Below are 18,466 nucleotides of genomic sequence, written 5' to 3'. Positions count from 1 at the left end.
TTAACAAAGGGTTATATTGGTAGATTACTGGGACACTTTGAAAAAATTTTGTTATATATAAAAGGGAACGAATCTTACTCTTTGACAACTGTAGCTAGCTGGTTATTTACCTGGATTGCTTAGAAACAACAGACCAGAGTTTTCTGAAAAGTCTGATGTGATATTTCTACCTAGTTTACTTCATTTTATAGAACTGCTGCCGACCCGCCAGTTTTTGATAAAAAGTGTAAAAGTCTTTTCCCTGCTTTCTGAGACAAAAAAGAGAAACGTGTAAGAAAAATAAAATATGTGTTGCTTAGCTTTAGCAATCGCAAAGCTCATGAACATAAAAAATATTGGTTTGCCTATAAAGTTTTAACATAGAATGAATTTTAAAGAATAGCTCACTGAGACAATAAGTAAAATTGTACTAATTGAATCATTGTCTAACATGTTTATAATTTAAATTAAACATTTACATTTGGGGCAGTTATGGAAAGCAGGCGAAAAGAAAGATACAAACAGAACACAGGAAAAATGTTTCAAAGAAGGTAGTGCCTTCCGCAGTGTCTGGCAGAAACTAACATTTTACAGAACGGTACCGACACAGAAGAGCAAAAACTCAAAACGCATTACTTATAGATCTGGCCACAAGGAATTTTCTATAATCTGTCTCAGTATCTGAGCTGTGTTGAAGTCGGTAATTTGTACATTCCGTGGCTTCAGATTTTTCTTTTTAAATCAGCTCCCAGACTTCTGAGAACTGAATGCTTGCCAGGACTGAGTCAAGTTTTCCTACCTTTTGAATGAGTTTGTTTCTTGATTTCTGTGTATTTCTCAAAAATACAAGACCAGTTTATATCACAACTGGGAGTCAGAGGTGGATTTTAAAAGCCTATCACAGATATTTCTTGGCTTCTGTGATCAGAAGGACTCTCACACCACATTGCTCTGGATGTTCCCTGACCTGACCCACTCCCAAACACCTCCCTTCTCCTCTCAACCACAACCCCAGCTGGGCCCTCTGAGTCTTTTACTCTCGATCACAGAATCCTGCGCGTACAATCTCTTCTCCCAACTTTCTTCTTCCTTTCTTTTTGTAACTGAAACCTGATGGACCAGGACCAGTGAGTTTAATACTTACCCTACGGCCCTCTCAATGGAAGGTTGTTTCTTACTCTTATGGCCAGGCACCTCTTCGAACCATAAGAAATTATTTCACACATCATTTTTCAGATGTGCTTCCCGATTCACACTCTTAGAAGATTTTCTAAATTGGGGTAGCACATTTCTATCAATTGAGTACCATTCGAGTTGCTATGATGTAGTGATTCAGTCATTCCAGTAGCGTTTGGAAGTACAGAATTCACTTTAGAGCATTTAGAAGTTTTGTTGAGTCATAGAAGGCTGGTTACTGTTTCATGAGAGGCTAACTTTCCTACAGAACCCTCATTTAGAAATACAGCAATTTTGGCTAATCCTTTAAATTAGCAGTCAGAATCTACTAGCTCAGAATTAGTTGACTTACTATATTACAAGTGCAGTGATTGGTTGCTTGACTGAGATTTATTGTATTACAAATGCAATGATCGATTGCTTGATTGATTTAATTATTTATGAACTCACAATTATACAGGAAGTCCACACCACAGGCTAGGCACCATGGAATGCCCTCAAGACACAATAAACCCAAAACAGATGTGGGTTCTCCCTTTATGAGGAAGGATTGTATACAAAAATAAGAACACAAATTATTAATTAAAATGACAATTATAAAAAAATTAAAAAATAAAACCAAATATTTAAAAAATAAAATAAAAATGACAGTGCAAAATATTATTTACTTCTATAAGTACTCCACAGGGAAAGCCGAGTATGAAATGTGCAGGGTTGGGGGAGGTAAAATTTAAAGGGAATCAACTTGTGGAGAACGGATGCTTCTGAGAAAAAGAAAACCAAAAACTAGAGGATAGCAAAGAACATTTTACCAGAGTTTTTCCTTCTGTTTATATAGCAATGATTGATGCCCAAGCAGCCCCTGCATTGTGGCAGATTAGGTGTATGAAAATGTGTTTATTTTTCAATTAAATAAAGGGAACAGTTTTAGTTTTGCCTGGCTTAAAACAATTCTGGCAGTCACAGCTGGGAGTTCTCATATAGTTTCTGCCCACTTAATATCATGCTGGTGGTGATGCTACAAGTAAGTGGCCCATGGACTCCGAACACGTTGGCTTTCTGCTTCTTGTTAGTAGAGTCTTTGGATCCACAGTAGAGTTGTTTGCCAGTATGTAAATAGAAGCCTTGGAGCCGAGTGCTTTGATCTGACTCTCCTTTTTCTCTTTGGAGTTTTAGAAATATTTTCCAGGTTTTTATATATGGCTTTTTTTTTTTTCTTGTTCAGGATTTAATATGCAAAAGCTATATTTTTAAGTAAGTGAATAGATAATTCTTTTGCTTTTATTGTTCTTTAAAGCATAGATAACGTTTCCTGATTCTGTTCAGTTTAACTGCCAGATTAAAAATGAAGTTATAATTATAGATCCTTGACTCAGTGCAGAATAACACCAATCATAGGGACATTGTTCTGGTTTTGATTTCAAAGTAATCACTGAGCAAGGCTCCTCTGAATTGGAACATGAATCAGCATTTAGCAAGGCTGAGTTTAAACCTCTACTCCAGATTCTGAGTGACAGAGGACTTCTAAATAGGGCACTGTTTGTTCATAGTTTTAGGTATCTGTGATTTACTTGGCTTTGTTAGACAATAGGGGCTTTGGTTCAGTTATATTTTTAACATTCCTTAAAATAAATCAAAGAGTGTTCCCATTTTGGATGTGGATTAGTATGGTGGAGGAAATGAAGAATTTACAAGTGCCGAGTGTCCAGGGATTATGCACTGCGGGCTCTGTGCTGGATTGCCTTGATTAATATTCTTTTGGTTGCACGGAATAGAAACTGGCTCTGGCTGGCTTAGAGGAAAAAAGTAAGTGGTGTTGGCATACTGGAAGAATATTTGGGTATCTCAACGAATCCAGGACTCAGTGCAAAGCAGGGATCAGGGGACTTCTGACCTCAGAAGTTCCTGTGTCTGTCTCTCTACATAAAGCAGTTGAAGGGCCTCACTAGATGATTCTTCACAGGAGGCCCCGTGGGGTCCGGTCTTCACTTGTGGATCAATCAAGGTCAGAGGGGCTGGATAATACCGTTTAACCAACTGTTTGTGGGCAGTCACACCTGTATTTTGTGGGCCGTTCCCAGAGAAAGGGGAATTATTGTGAACTGGTGGCCACACTAGTAAGGTCTACTGTATGGAGCATTTTAAAAGCCTAATTCAATTTTCACAAAAAGCCTATAAAAATCACTCTTTCTACCTCACATAAAGAAAACTGAGACTCAAATTGGTTAGGCAACTTTTCCAACATTCCACAGTTAGAATGTGGCAGAGCCAGAACTCCAACTAGGTTTTTAAGGGGGGGTAGTCTTCTTAAGATTAAAATATTGTGAGGAGAGTACATGAACTAGAGTTCCAGATATCTTCTCATAGAGAGAATACCGGGTATCTCCAGTGTACTAGAAAGAGTAAAACTCTGTGTTGAAAGCTGTGGGTTGAATTCCAACTCCACCTGGTCATCGTGGGCAAGTAAACACCTCTCCACTAATAAATGTGGATATATCATCTCCTTCACTAGATACTGTAACTTTATAGGGTCACTGGAATAACATGTGAAAATACTTGGTGCAAAGAAGATACTCATTTGGGGGGAGGGAGAACTTTTCTATTAATGAACCTCAAGGATGCTATTAAAAATGGAGTCACAGTTTGAAAATGGCTTTATCATTCCAAAAATCTAACTGCTGTCTTACTCTCAGCCTTTCAAATGGTGCCTTATTCACTTAAAAATAAAAGTAGAAAATGCTACATAAAAGAGTTAAGAAAATCATACAATAGGCAAAGAAAGTTTTAGACACAAAACATTTGACTACTTTTCTTTGAGACTCTGGGCTCACATTTCAGGGAAAAACTCTCACCTTTAGTCACGGCACAATATTTAAGCATTTAATTCTCTCAGCGAATATGGCCTGAGATGGTCTAAGTCCTTTTGATAACCAGAGAAAAAAAGAATAGTTCTCAATGAGATCTATAACTTGAACATCATTGAAACAGATAATCAGCTAATTCAGTTTGGAAGGATTAATGTATTCAAATAGTCAATTCTTTGCCCAGATGATCATTCTTAGTTATCTTTAAGGACAGCTCTGTGGGAAAGAAGCACCGTATAGCAATCCAAGAGTTTACAGTTGTGCTTGCTGGGTGTTCTGCAAATACTTGTAGACTGATCAGTATCAATTTGTTTTGAATTACTTCAGACAACAATTAGTCTAAGTCAATAGCAAAGCTGGAACCCCAAGTAGAAGAAAAAAATCAATTCGTGGTGGTAGGGGGTGAAAGAGAGGTGCAGACTATTATATTTCCTTGACATTTCTACTATCTCTGGATCTTAGTCTCTCTGGATCTTAGTTTCAATGACCTTCTATGCTTCATTTTCATCTAACTCATATTTAAGTGACTTGTAAATGATTAAGTATCTTATTTTAAATTCGACGACAGTCAAATGATTTTAAATATGCCTATATCATTGTGTTATTGGCTTGTTCCAGAATTAAAAGCCCTCCTCCTCTATTTACTATGCTGCATTTCAAGTGAGTGGCCTGTTTGCTTTAATTTCTTTTTTTAAATTTACAAGAGAAAACTAATTAGTTATCAACAATTAAAGATTGTTGGTAAATATTATTTTAAATGGTTAGGGGGAGGTCTATATTAAAAACATCATCATCCATGGATATAGAAATTTGAGCAAGAAAGATCTTTTAAAAAAGAGTTAATTAATTTTTTAAAAAGATTAAAAAAAGAAAACTAATAACCAAATAAGTTTTTGGAGTTCTTTTTATTACTCATTGAGAAATTCCAGAAAAGTACAAAGCCCATGGAAATAGAAGCATTTCAGAAAACAAGACAAAATGTTTGCATACATTTTAATGACAGCATTTTAGTTTTGATGTTAAAAAACTCATGATTTTGCATTAAAGTACATTGCTCATGATTTAAGTACATTCTGAAGTACTGGGAAAGGATTTTATATCTTTTATATTTGAACTTGAATTCCTACAAATGGCTAAATTATATTACCTTTCTAGAGATTAAGTTCACGATATGATTAGTAAGAAAAATGATTTTATTGATTTATAGTGACTTTGAAGAATAGAAACAGGAAATAAGCATATATCACACACATACCCCTTTAGGCAGTACATCAGATCAAAGCTGAATTAATATAATAATGTTCAGTATTTTTAATTGCTACCAATGAAAATACATAGATCCTACTACAGAAAAGGGGTCTGGTAATATCAGAACGACTCTTTGTCATATCAGTGTTTTATATCGAAGTTACATAGACAAATAAGTGATGTTGAAGTCCATGCTGTTTCTATCCTCAAAATCAAATAAATGTATGATTACATTATAGAATCTTATCAAGAGTCACTGTGAAGCAATAAGTAAAGATATTTACTATTTTTGCCAAATACAATAGGCCACAAGAGGCTATGAAGTTTAATTAGGTTTTTGGTAATGTGGCAATTTTCAGCGGCTTTTGGGTCACATCATACTTTCCGTTGCTGCTACTACAACAACTCCTGATCCTAAGAAAATGACAGTAAACGTAAAGGAGAAAACAAAAGAAAATAAATTAGATCTCGTGATAGTTCTTCTAAATATTGGTTTGGTTTACCCTTGAAGTGGAAATCAATTCTCCAAGGTTTGGAAGGAAAACAAAAGCATCTTTATAATTCACAGCATGTATTTTAGAGGTCTAATGATTTATCCATTGCCAGTGGGGTTAGCTTGTCATGTTCTCTTTATTCAATGTCAACTGGTTCTGTAGCTATTAGCGCACTTAACTGTTTCTGAGCACAAGAGAGGAACAGTTCCAAACTGGACAGGCTTCTTTGGCGGATGACTTGATCAAGCTGTTGGGTTTTTGTTTTTGTTTTTGTTTTTTTTTGTAAAGAGAGAGAAAAAGAGAAAAAAAATACACTTAGTTGACAGATAAGGAATATATTATGCCACTGAAGCCCACTAGAGAAACTTTTTAGATGATGATTTAGAAAATCAAATAGTGCTTTAAATTCAGAGACAACGTAGTCACTAATTCTGGCCTATAATAGCTAAAGTGAGATGATACTCATTACAATTTTAATATTGATACTGGTATTCAGTTATTGGAAAATAACATAAATTTGATCATAGTGATTTCAGAAAACAAAAAATGTAAAGATGTTAGTTTTTAATGAATATACAGACCAAATAGCCACAAAGATCATATCAATATAACAGATGTGAAAAACAAAAGAAATACACAGTACAAAAATACAGCATAATTACATCATGCATAGAGTTTAGCAGAATAAAGGAAAAGTGAAGAGATCATGTCCTGAAGTTGAAGTTAGAGAAAGTTCTTGGGACAGGTGTACTTTAAGAAATCTTGACATTGGTGAAACTTACTTGACCTGGTCTTCCTGCTGAGTTAAGAGATTGTTTTAATGTATCAATAACAAATTAATATAGTGAACAAAAGGTTAATAATAAAAGTCATATAATAAAGAACTTTCTGGATTATTGAATACATCAAGATAAGTTTCTAACTCCCCTTCTGCCCTAAAATATTTGCCCATGTTCCAATAGATACATGAAAAGATGCTCAACATCACTCATTATCAGGGAAATGCAAATCAAAACCACAATGAGATATCACCTCACACCTGTCAGAATGGCTAAAATCAACAACACAAGAAAGAACAAGTGTTGGCAAGGATGTGGAGAAAAAGGAATCCCTGTGCATTCTTGGTTGGTGGGAATGCAAACTGGTGCAGCCACTCTGGAAAACAGTATAGAGGTTCCTCAAAAAGTTAAAAATAGAACAATGGCACTACTGGATATTTACCTAAAGAATACAAAAACACTAATTCAAAGGGATACATGTACCCCTATGTTTACTGCAGCATTATTTACAATAGCCAAATAATGGAAGCAGCTCTAGTGTCCATTAATAGATGAATGGCTAAAGAAGATGTGGTGTGTGTATATTTTATATATATATGTGTGGTGTGTGTGTGTATATATATATATATATATATATGAATAATGTATATAAGAATGGAATATTATTCAGCCATAAAGAAGAATGAAATCTTGCCATTTGCAATGACACGCATGGAACTAGGGAGTATAATGCTAAGTGAAATAAGTCAGAGAAAGACAAACACTATATGATTTCACACATATGTGGAATTTAAGAAACAAAACAAATGAGCAAAGGAAAAAAAATGAGAGAGAGACAGAGACAAACCAAGAAACAGACTCTTAACTATAGGGAACAAACTGATGGTAAACAGAGGGGGTAGATTGGGGGATGGGTGAAATAGGTGATGGGGATTAAAGAGCTATTATAATCAATGCTGTAATGAACATACTGTGATGAGCACAGAGTAATGTATAGAATTGGTGAATCACTATATTGTACACCTGAAACTAATATAGCACTGTATGTTAACTATACTGGAATTGAAATAAAAAACAATAAAAAATCAACTTACCCATGGTATAAAAATAACCAATGACAAACATTGCCTATAGCTACAGAACAATGAAGGAACTAAAAAAAAAAAGCCAAGTAAATTCCATCTCACAGTATAAACCTGTCATACTTATGTAAAAGTTGACATAATCTTTCCACAAACTTTCCCCAACATAAAAGAAAAAAAAATCCAAACCAGAATTCTGTTAAATTCCACTTCTATAATCCACTGATATTCAAAATGACTGAAAAAACTGAAAGTTTAAAATGTTGAAATATCCTAAAAATTAGTTCATAAAAAATGCATTTAGCAAAATGCACATGTAAAAAACTGAACACCAGTAAGACTCCTTTCAATTCTAACAGCTTGGGATTTTAATATACATACAGAAATAGGATTTCTGTTTATCCTTTTTCCTCTTTTTTTCCCTTCTCTCAGATGATACCTTCAGGGGAATATATGCTTTCACTTCCACATGTCTATTAAACAAGACAGTTCATTACAACATAAACCTGAAGCGAGCAGAGATCTTGTCTGTCCTGCTGACTATAGTACCCCAGCATCTAGAAGAGCGTCTGGTACATGCTAGACACTTGATAAATATTTGCTGAGGTTGAATGAATCAAGAAGCCTTTAACCAAGCAGAGCAAGGCGATCTACCAGGAAATGACAGATCCATGTTTAATTCTAAAAGTGAAAATATGCCTGACCTAATCTAAAAGATAAGTAGGAGATAAAGGTAAATTTTAAAAGTTTTGTTTTAATACATGTAAAACAAATTGAAATATGAATATTTGTAGTTTTAAAAATTTTACACTTCATCCAAATTCAAATAGTACAGAAGAAGGTACTAATATCCAGTTCCAGTCCATTCCCAGTGGTTTCTGTCCACTTTTGGATGCTTTCAAGCGCTAAAGATGGGTTTTTAAAAATATTTGGTCCAGATCTTAGAATTGTTAACTATGGGAGGGTTCATACAATCACTTTGTTCCAACTGCCACTACTGGAAATCTTCCCTATCTCATTTTTAAGAAATTGCTTGATTCTATTCCATGATTTATGTAGCCCCTCTCCCCATGGATAGACATGTAAGTTTGCTCCAGTTTTGTCTTGTTTTTGAAGCACCAAGGAAATTAACAAGCTGAGTGCATTCCCTTCAAAAGATGTTCAAGGGTATCTCTTGGACAGATTTCAATAGGTGAAATTTCTACATCGTAAGATTTGCATATTTTAAATTGTGATAGATAATACCAAATTGCTTTCCAGAGTGAGGATGCAAATGTATCAGTCCCCTCTGCAGTGTATGAGAGGGTCAGTTTCCCCTGTTTTCTTCTTTCAAATGGTTGCATACTTTCCCCCTGTGCATTTATAATTATATATGCATATATATAAAATAGATATTTTATTATTTATTTAAAAATTATTCTATTGATAGACATTTGGATTGCTCCTAACCTTTTGCCATTATAATCAATGCTGTAATGAACATCCTTCAACATAGACCTCTGTATATCTAAGCTAGTACATCTTATAGAGATTACTTAAGCCAAAGCATATGTCACCTGCAATGTTATTTCTATCACGAATCAGGTTTCCATGTAGGCAAGAATCTGTCTTGGGGTTCCCTATTCTGTTCCACTAGACAATTCACCTATCCTCACACAAATATAATGCTGGCTTAATTACTACAACTTGATAATAAATCTTAATGTATCACATATTGACAAACATATTACCAACCATACCATCAAATATTTCAGAAGAATATAAATTAGTGAACATTTGTAATAAAATTGAATTTAAAAAGGAAGTGGTCAGACTAGAGATAGTCTGATACCCTTTTTCATACAGCACAAAAGCCAAGCAAAATTCAAAAGTGTATTATTTTGAGTTATATCAATAGGCAATAGAATATTTCTTTTGAGGCAAGGAAATTATGCAATCATAAATGAGGATGGTTGTATCTGGAGTTGTATGTAGAGGATGGTGTCAGGCAGATGAGACACCTGGAGTCATTTTGGAGGGGGCTTCATGGGTGTTTTACAATTGTTTCATAACTCATGTACATTGTATATATATCATAAATGTTAGTTTTAATAGTTCACAGTCTTCTAGAAGCCCCCTAGGATAATCAGGAGTTGTATTAAAATAAAATTTGACTGAATACTTAGAATTTATGAATATTAGACAGAGGAGGAAACTATTCTCCTTCTGAGGGCCTATCGCACAAGTTCACATAATTAACATGTGACCTGTGATGGTTGCTAAGTGACAATAATCATCTGGATTTATGCGTTCAGAATGAATATTCTATAATTTTTTAAAAGCAGGGATATATATAAGGGTAAAAAGGTTTAATAGATTTATTTAAGCATACCAAGCACTTCTCTCTTTTTGCTTGTGGAATTAGTAGATTAGAAGATGATGGACATACTGGGTTTGGGTTTAGGCAGCTCCAAGGTTCACTTCACATCTTTCAGCATGCCTCCCCAGAACTGTCTGAAGTCAAGGATCCATTAAATCAACAGGAACTCAACACTTTAAGGAGCAATACGGTGACACTGATCCTTTATGGGAAGGACGATAAGTTGGACTATCACAGAGCTAAACTTCCAATTTGGCGGGTCCTTCCTGGACATGATACAAAAATCATGTCTGTGAAGAGGAACACTTGAGACCTTTCTCTTATAAAGATGGCAGAATCCTCTCTCTGAAACGAGTGCATCAAGCTGATGTTCTTGGCAAATTCCTGAATTTCAACAGTTTCTGTTTTATTAGGCATTAACTTCCTATCCTTTATTGAGGCAAGAAGAATTCTGGCAAAATATTCAACTCTTTTTGCCCCTTGAAGACTGGAGCTTAGTCCTGTATTCGTGGCTTTCATTTCAAAGTAAGTCAAATATTTGTATTCTATGATTTTGTGCTGACAATATTATGTCTAGAGTAGTGGTGGCAAGCATTTCTGGGTATGGGGTTTACAATCTCTTTCTAACAGTGTAGCTCTAACTGCTTTGTTTCCCCCTCCATTTTCGGTTGCTTCAGCTGGGGAAAAAACAAAAACAAAAACAAAAACAAAAAACAACCTGGAAATTCTGAGGTCTCTGAAACAGACCCCTGGGCTTTATAAATCTTTCTTTCCTCTTTGCATCACTTCAGTTTGTATACTACTGAAAGCCATTTCAAAGCATACGACTTGCTAAAAGTTAATATTAATAAGGTTAGGAGGAAAAAACACATGACTTCCTAGTAATTCCCTGTACTAGATTTACCTTTCCATTAGTATTTTATGCCATAGCAAAAGAAGAAAAACATCTCTAGATCTTAGCTTTCATTTCAAAATACAATTTGATGGATGGTGAACTTATACTGGTCTGAAGAGCACAATTCAAAATCAATTACAAACAAAAATGGCTTATTTTAATAGAACTGTTAAGAACACTGTTTACATCCCAGAAAATATGATACATTGTTTTTGTACATATGTATATATATGTATTTTATGTGTATTATATGTATATATAATACACTTAGTACTAATTGTGATTTCAGTATCTTTGGGGCTTCTACCAATAAGATATATAAGAGATGTGAAAGTACTAAGCTGACTTTTATCAATGTTACTTTTCCAAACTGCCCTCCACTGTATCTTAAACTATGCTTAAAAAGTGATCTAATTTTTTAAAAAAGCTGGAATGGATATCAAATTCACTGATGGAAAGTGATCCCATAAGCAAATGTTATCGGTTTAGTAATAATAAGTTTTATGGATTCCGTTTTCACATTCACTAATAAGCTCTTTCATGAGCATTGAAGAAAGGTCAAGTACGATGATCTAAAACTGTAATTATTCAGACAGATTTTCCAGTTAATATCATCATACTGGGTAAGAAAGATTGTTTACCTTCTAATAAATGGAATAGCTCTTCAGTCACTTATTTATTACAGTGCTGACCTTTTAATGGTGTTATGTGGATATGAATGCTTCTCTTTTTCTGACTTTATTATACACCCCCACAAGAGACCCTTAAGCTGTTGTTTCATTTACATGTTTGAGATTGAGGCATTCAATTAGTCAATTAGTCAATCAGTTGATCAGTAAAAAAGTCAAGATTGACCCTTATTTGTAAGGGTCAATTATGGCTCTGAGGCCTGAGCAAAAAAAGTATACTATAATGTCCTTTTCCTTAAGAAGTTTATAATCTCAGGGCGCCTGGGTGGCTCAGATGGTTAAGCATCCGCCTTCGGCTCAGGTCATGATCTCCAGGTCCTGGGATTGAGCCCCACGTCGGGCTCCTGGCTCAGCGGGGAGTCTACTTCTCACTCTCCCTCTGCCTTTCCCCCTGCTCATGCTTGCTCTCTGTATCTCTCTGTCTCAAATGAATAAATAAAATCTTAAAAAAAAAGAAGTTTATAATCTCTTTAGAGAGACACACATGCAATAAAGGAAGAACATTTAGGTGCTCTTGTGTAAAGACAGAGTCTAATGGAAGATCAGAGATGGGGGGAATCATGGCAGGAAGGTAGCCCTGAAAACTTCACAGAGGCAGAACTTGAACAGGTGCTCAGAGTATCAAGAGCATTTCCTTAGACAAAGAGAAGATGTGTTAGAAATTGTAGGAAAGCACATTAGAAGAACACAGATAGACTGTTGAGAGACACTGAGGAAGGAGGCTTGAATGCAGTGGAGAAAGTCTGCTTAGGAGTATTCATACATTCTTTCATTTGCTCATTTATTCAATATTTCTCTAGCACCTACAATGTGCCAGACACCATTTTAGGCACTAGAAATAAAGTGATGAATCAGACAATTCTCTGTTCTTATATAATTTATACTGTAGTTTGAGGAACAAATTATGACTTTTCAGGTAGAGATTAGTACTCTAAAAATAACAAAGTAGCCTTTGATGGGGGTGGGGGAGAGATTTTGGGGTAGGATGAAGAGGGAAGAGCACATGGACAAGATGGTAATGAAGAGAGCTGAAAGGAATGAGGGAGAAAGGAACTGTACAAAAGCATTGGGAAAGAAAATTTTATGGCAGATGAACTGGCAAGAGCAGAGTCCGAACTGTGGGTTCAGATCTGGTGTGACTGAAGACTGGCAACACATATAATAAAACTGGAGCAAAATGAGCTAGGGGGAGGAGGAGGGAGGATCAGAGAAGCAGACAGTGGTCAGAGCATGTAGGATGCTATAGGTCATGGGAGGACACTGCAGAGTTTTGAGTAGGAGTGTGACCATACTCGGTACTTGATAAAGAGCGCACTTTGTTACTGGGGACAGCAGACTGTAGTGGGGCAAGAGCGGAAGAGGAAAACCCAGTTAGGAGGCTTCTGGTCTGGGAAAGGTAGAACATTAATCAAGACTGCTGGCCATGGAAGCTTAGCAGCAGTCAGGCTGGGAACATATCTGAGATAGGTTCAACTTGAGTTGTTGATGGATTAGAAGTGTGGATGAAAGGAAAAGAGAAACAAAGGTGATTTTTTTTTTTAAAGATTTTTATTTATTTGAGAGAGAGAATGAGAGAGAGAGAGAGAGCACATGAGAGGGGGGAGGGTCAGAGGGAGAAGCAGACTCCCTGCTGAGCAGGGAGCCTGATGCGGGACTCGATCCTGGGACTCCAGGATCATGACCTGAGCCGAAGGCAGTCGCTTAACCAACTGAGCCACCCAGGCACCCCGAAGGTGATTCTTTATTGCCATTTATTGGTGATGGACTGCAGCTGGAGTGAGGCAGCCACAGAAAAATGAGAATTTTGTTTTGGACAGGGTTACTTTGTCTAATCCTATCAGATATGGCAGATACTGGATATAAGACTGCAGTTCAGCAGGGAGATCAGGGCAAGGGATACAAATTTAGAAATCATCTGTATGGAGAAGGCATTTATTTAAAGCACAGAAGGCCTTATCTACAGAGTGAATGTAGATAAAAGAGAAAGGTCAGAAAACTAAGACCTGGTGCACACTAACATATGACTTGGTCAAGGAGCAGTGGGATATGAGGTTTGATGGGTAATTATTGTAATGGGTTGAATTGTGTCCCCCCTGAAAAGATATATTTAACTCCTAACTCCCGCACCTGTGAATGTCACCTTATTTGGAAAAAGGGTCTTTGCAGATATAATTAAGATGTAAGATGAGGTCATACCAGATTAGGATGGCCTCTAAATCTAATCATTAGTGTCCTAATAAGAAGAGACAGAGAAACATGGAAATAGACACAGGGGAGAATACCATGTGAAGATGGAGGCAGAGATGGGGGTGATATGGCTATAAAGGAAAGAATGCACGGGATTGCCAGCAACACCGGAAGCTAGGAGAGGGGCACAGAACAGATCATGCCCTGGAGCCTTCAGAGACAGCACAGCCCCTCCAACACCTTGATTTCAGACTTCTAGCCTCAAGTTCTAGTGAGAAAATAAATCTCTGTTGTTTTAAGCCACCCAGTTTATGGTATTGTTATAGCAGCCCTAGGAAATGACTAACAATGATTTTTCCAAATTGTTAAGGTCCTTACATACCAGAGTAGTGTTTCCCACAATGTATAAAACACCATTTCTATGTAGCACATGTCCTATTTTTTTTTTTTAAGGCTTTTTAATTAAGTAAGTTTGAGAAGTGCAGGCTTAAAAAAAGTTTCTTTTCTTTAGAACTTCTCAGAGCTTTTATGCTCATAAGCAGTGTGAACTGCTAAAATGGCTATGGTACAGTAACATTTCTCAAACTTTTTAAACTTTGGAATTGTGTGTGTGTATGCAAGTGCATAGAGCATACTTTGGAAAATGCCCCACAAATTAATTTTTCCTGAGAACTCCTGTAGACTCAAAACAAATTACAAATATAGGAAGAACACTATACTGATTGAGTTTCCTCTTAATGAGTACTCATGGAATTTTAGTGGAAAGGTATTTTGAGACTTAGTCTAACACCTACATTTTATAGTTGTGAAAAACTGATGCTCTGAGTGGTTAAGAGACCAACTTCACAAACTTAAATGTCCTCCTACAATTAAAAAATATACTTCTTTAGAATATATTTAAATGTATTAACTTTAGTTTATCTTTGCTTAAGAAACCCTCCTATGTATCAAGTACATTCTAGGGCCTCCCTAAGTTTTTGACAGTGGATGGGTAAGACTCCTCCCTAGAAGGTGCTGAGAACCATTCTGGGTGCAATAACATCACCACTCTTAGCCTTGATGTAGACATGAAGGAAGTGGATTATGGATTGATTGATTGATTTTAAAGATTTTATTTATTTGTCAGAAAGAGAGACAGGGAGCACAAGCAGGGAGAGAGGCAGGCAGAGGGAGAAGCAGGCTCCCCGCTGAGCAGGGAGCCCGATGCAGGGCTCGATCCCAGGACCTTGGGATCATGACCTGAGCCAAAGGCAGACGCTTAACTGACTGAGCCACCCAGGCGTCCCTATGGATCGATTTTAAGACTTAATATGCAAACATAACTGTAATGGTCTGGTATGTTTTATGAAGTCATCATAATAAGGGCTGACAGACATGAGGAAGACCAAGTTATTCTTAAGTGGTGATTACTTTTATTGTGTGACATTTAAACATTTTGCTCTAAACACTACCATCTTTACGTTTTTCCTATATCCTCAAATTCTGCTTCTCATCACTTTAACCTAAGAAAATTTAGACTTATCTGTAACATTACTAGTTGCATTAATGGAGGTCCTATAGTATCTGTTTTATTACTGGTACACTAACCATAAAGAGTTTCTCTTTTAAAATAGTCTTTTCTTTATATTTTTAGATAAGCAAATTTGATTGCAAGAGGTATATATTGTATATAAAGCTTGAGTTTAGACATGAAATCTCCTCTCTGGGAATATAACTATGGCATTACTGTAAATCACGTTGAAAGAGACTCTGAACCAACTTTAGGATAATAATGTTACATAAAGTACATGTTTAGAATAACTCTGACTCTAAGAGATTCAATATAGTCAGGGCAGTGGTTTGAACCAAGGCAGTACCAGTTGCCTGAACCTTGAACTTCAGAAAATGTAGGCCTAACCTCTTTAGCAGAACATTCATAGGCCATCATTCATGTCCCATGAAGACTTTCAATCCAGAGTTCACATCTCCTTTTCTCTTTGAGAATACTTTTCAACTTTAAAGTATATTTCAAATCTATTTATACAGTTAAAAAATGTCAACATATAAAAAAGTTGTATAACTTTCTACCATGTACAAGATGAATTACAGATGCTCTTTTAGAGTAAATGAGAAACGGGTATAAAGAATCTTAAACCCTATTGGCCACAACTAAAGGATTGTTTTTTGCTTTGTTTTGTTTTGTTTTAAGATATCTTAGGGTAAGTAAATTCTCTGTTTTTGAATCATCTAAAGTAAGTTCTACATATTTGGGCTGTTCTGCCTTTTTATCTCAAACTGCCATAGAATGACTGGGAAATGGGAATATTCATTTTTGCTCTTCACTAAATCATCTGGACAGAATAAACCAATACACATTCCAGACTCTGATGTGCAGGAAAACCACCTTAGAATACAACCTTCTTTGACCTTAAAGCAAACATTTGGCCAGAAAAGGATGCACTGTAGTAGTGAGTAAAGATTTTACTCTTACTTGCCTGGTGGCAGGCACTAGACTTTATTGTATGACCTTCCATATGTGAAGTTCAGTGAATTTGGGGGGAAAAAAAAAGGATTCTGGCAACAACTGCTTTACTCCTAAGTCTGACAATTTCCAAAGAAAATCTGAAAATTTCCAAAACAATGTAAAAAAAGAAAGCCATAGATTTAGGGAAATTTTAGAAAAGAAGGTAAAGGTAGATAAAACTGTAATAGTAGTTGTACAGAAATTCTATCTTAAGGCTCTAAACCATACGGTTATATTTACCCTTTAATAAGTTCCATATCCTACTTTCTAGAGTTCAATGGCAAGGAAAGTGTTTCTCAAATATAAGATGGATTGATTCTGGCAAGGCAGGCTAAATGATTTTAATATGACATTGCACATAAAGTTTTTAATAGAATTTGTTACATGCTCCCAAACAATGAAACAGCCTTTTTTTTTTACATTATTTTCTCAAGAACTTGGTTACTGCAAATACTGCAATCTGTAGGATGACATTTTATAAAGTAAGTAAACATAAAGATCCTAAACAAATACTAAAGATCCTAAACAAATACTGTTCAGTAACAAAATGTTCAAGTAACAAACACACTCTTGTATTTTTATCAATTCATCTTTTTAAAGATTTTAACAATTCTTTTGTGTCAATATAAGGACATATATCTGCCAATTACTATCTATCTCCTCTTTTGTTTTGACCTTCAGCAATATAAATTTCATCTTACTTTGAAGTAGAAGAAAGAATTACATGACCTCTTGTCCTGTCTCCTCATGCTATCCTAAAATCTCAGATGACTGATAACATTTGCCTTCTATGTTTCAATCTACAAAAACAGACAAGTGGCTGTCCATAAGGCTTATTCCAGAGCTCTGTGCACACAAATACTGAAGATGATTTACAATGCATGATCAATAATCCTGTAACGTTGAATTAAGTATGACCTTTTCTTGTTTTGAGATTCTTGTTCACCTGCCACGCACAGGTGAAGCTCTTTGTGTGTTGTATTGTCTATTATTGAGTAACAAATCACCCCAAGTCTAGTGGTTTAAAACAAAAAACAACAAATATTTATCATCTCATGGTTTGTGGGTGAGGGAACTGGGTGCTGCTTAACTGAGTGCCTCTGGCTCATGGTCTCTACTTAGGGGTTGCAATCAAGTTCTTAGGTGGGCTGTGATCAATTCAAAGTTCAACTGGGCAAGAACCTGCTTCCGACCTCTCTCAGTGGCTGTTGACAGGCCTCAAAATATCCATTTGTAACAGAGCTCATGTGAGTCCCTCCTAATGATATGGCAGCTCACTTCCCAAAGCAAGCAATCCAAGAGAGAATGAGAGGGATCAAAAGCACATCAAGAGAGTGGGAGAGCACGCAAGACAGAAGCCACAATCTTTTCATAACCCAATTCCACTCAGTCCAGCCCAGGCTCAAGGTGGGGAGATTACGTTAAGTGCAGGGCATCAATGGGAAACAAACTACGTATTATCTCATTTTTATTCTTTTGGAACTCTATGAATGAGGACAGTGAGGCTAGAGACTGATAACTGGGCCCAGTGGCAGGGCCAGGATTCAAATCCAGGTGTGTATGATACCAAACCTATTCTCTGAACCACAATACTACACTGCCTTCTCAGATAAGGACTTCAGTTATGACTCAGGTCCTTGCCCTGATATCTGTTGTGCTATAAAATACCTAAGAGTTTCTTGCATTGCACACACTCATGCAAAAAAGCCCTATCATCATTAAAACATGTAATTATCTTCTCTTCCTAAACAGTAGGTTCAGGAAGGTTCCTGTTATATTAATATACAAATAGTTCCTTGAAAATGCAACAGAAATGTTTAAAGGAAAACTGGCACATTAAATGCATTATATAAGAAATCATTGCCTTAGGGGCACCTGGGTGGCTCAGTCGTTAAGCGTCTGCCTTCGGCTCAGGTCATGATCCCAGGGTTCTAGGATCGAGCCCCACATTAAGCTCCCTGCTCGGCGGGAAGCCTGCATCTCCCTCTCCCACTCCCCCTGTTTGTGTTCCCTCTCTCGTTGTGTCTCTCTGTCAAATAAATAAAATCTTAAAAAAAAAAAAAAAAAAAAAGAAATCATTGCCTTAATGTACAAACCTCAATGGCCATATATAAAAACAACAGACTACTTCCTGCCAGGTCCATAACAAAAGAAAAGGGAAATGTAATCCATAAAGGCAATGTATGGTATGGATCTCACCTTGTGGTACCT

The 18,466-nt window shown here is 36.2% G+C and overlaps 1 protein-coding gene across 11 annotated transcripts in view; it reads right to left on the bottom strand.

Annotated features, from left to right (window-relative positions):
- Positions 1-18,466, bottom strand: part of CCDC91 (coiled-coil domain containing 91) — a 360,167-nt gene that overhangs the window by 27,652 nt on the left and 314,049 nt on the right. For 7 of the 11 annotated variants that reach the window (XM_078075824.1, XM_078075818.1, XM_078075817.1 and 4 more), the window contains one exon: positions 4,906-6,008. The exons of 3 other annotated variants lie outside the window; for them this stretch is intronic. In XM_078075824.1, the coding sequence (XP_077931950.1) occupies positions 5,898-6,008 (111 nt within the window). In that variant the 3' untranslated portion in view covers positions 4,906-5,897. Of the gene's footprint in view, positions 1-4,905; positions 6,009-6,348; positions 6,561-18,466 lie in introns of those variants that run through there. One more of the 11 variants, XM_078075822.1, reaches the window with a different exon arrangement.

Source organism: Halichoerus grypus, chromosome 6, assembly GCF_964656455.1.
Source record: "Halichoerus grypus chromosome 6, mHalGry1.hap1.1, whole genome shotgun sequence".
Taxonomy (NCBI): Eukaryota; Metazoa; Chordata; class Mammalia; order Carnivora; family Phocidae; genus Halichoerus; species Halichoerus grypus.
The sequence above is the reverse complement of the archived record's forward strand: the minus strand, read 5'-3'. Positions and strand labels throughout refer to the sequence as shown.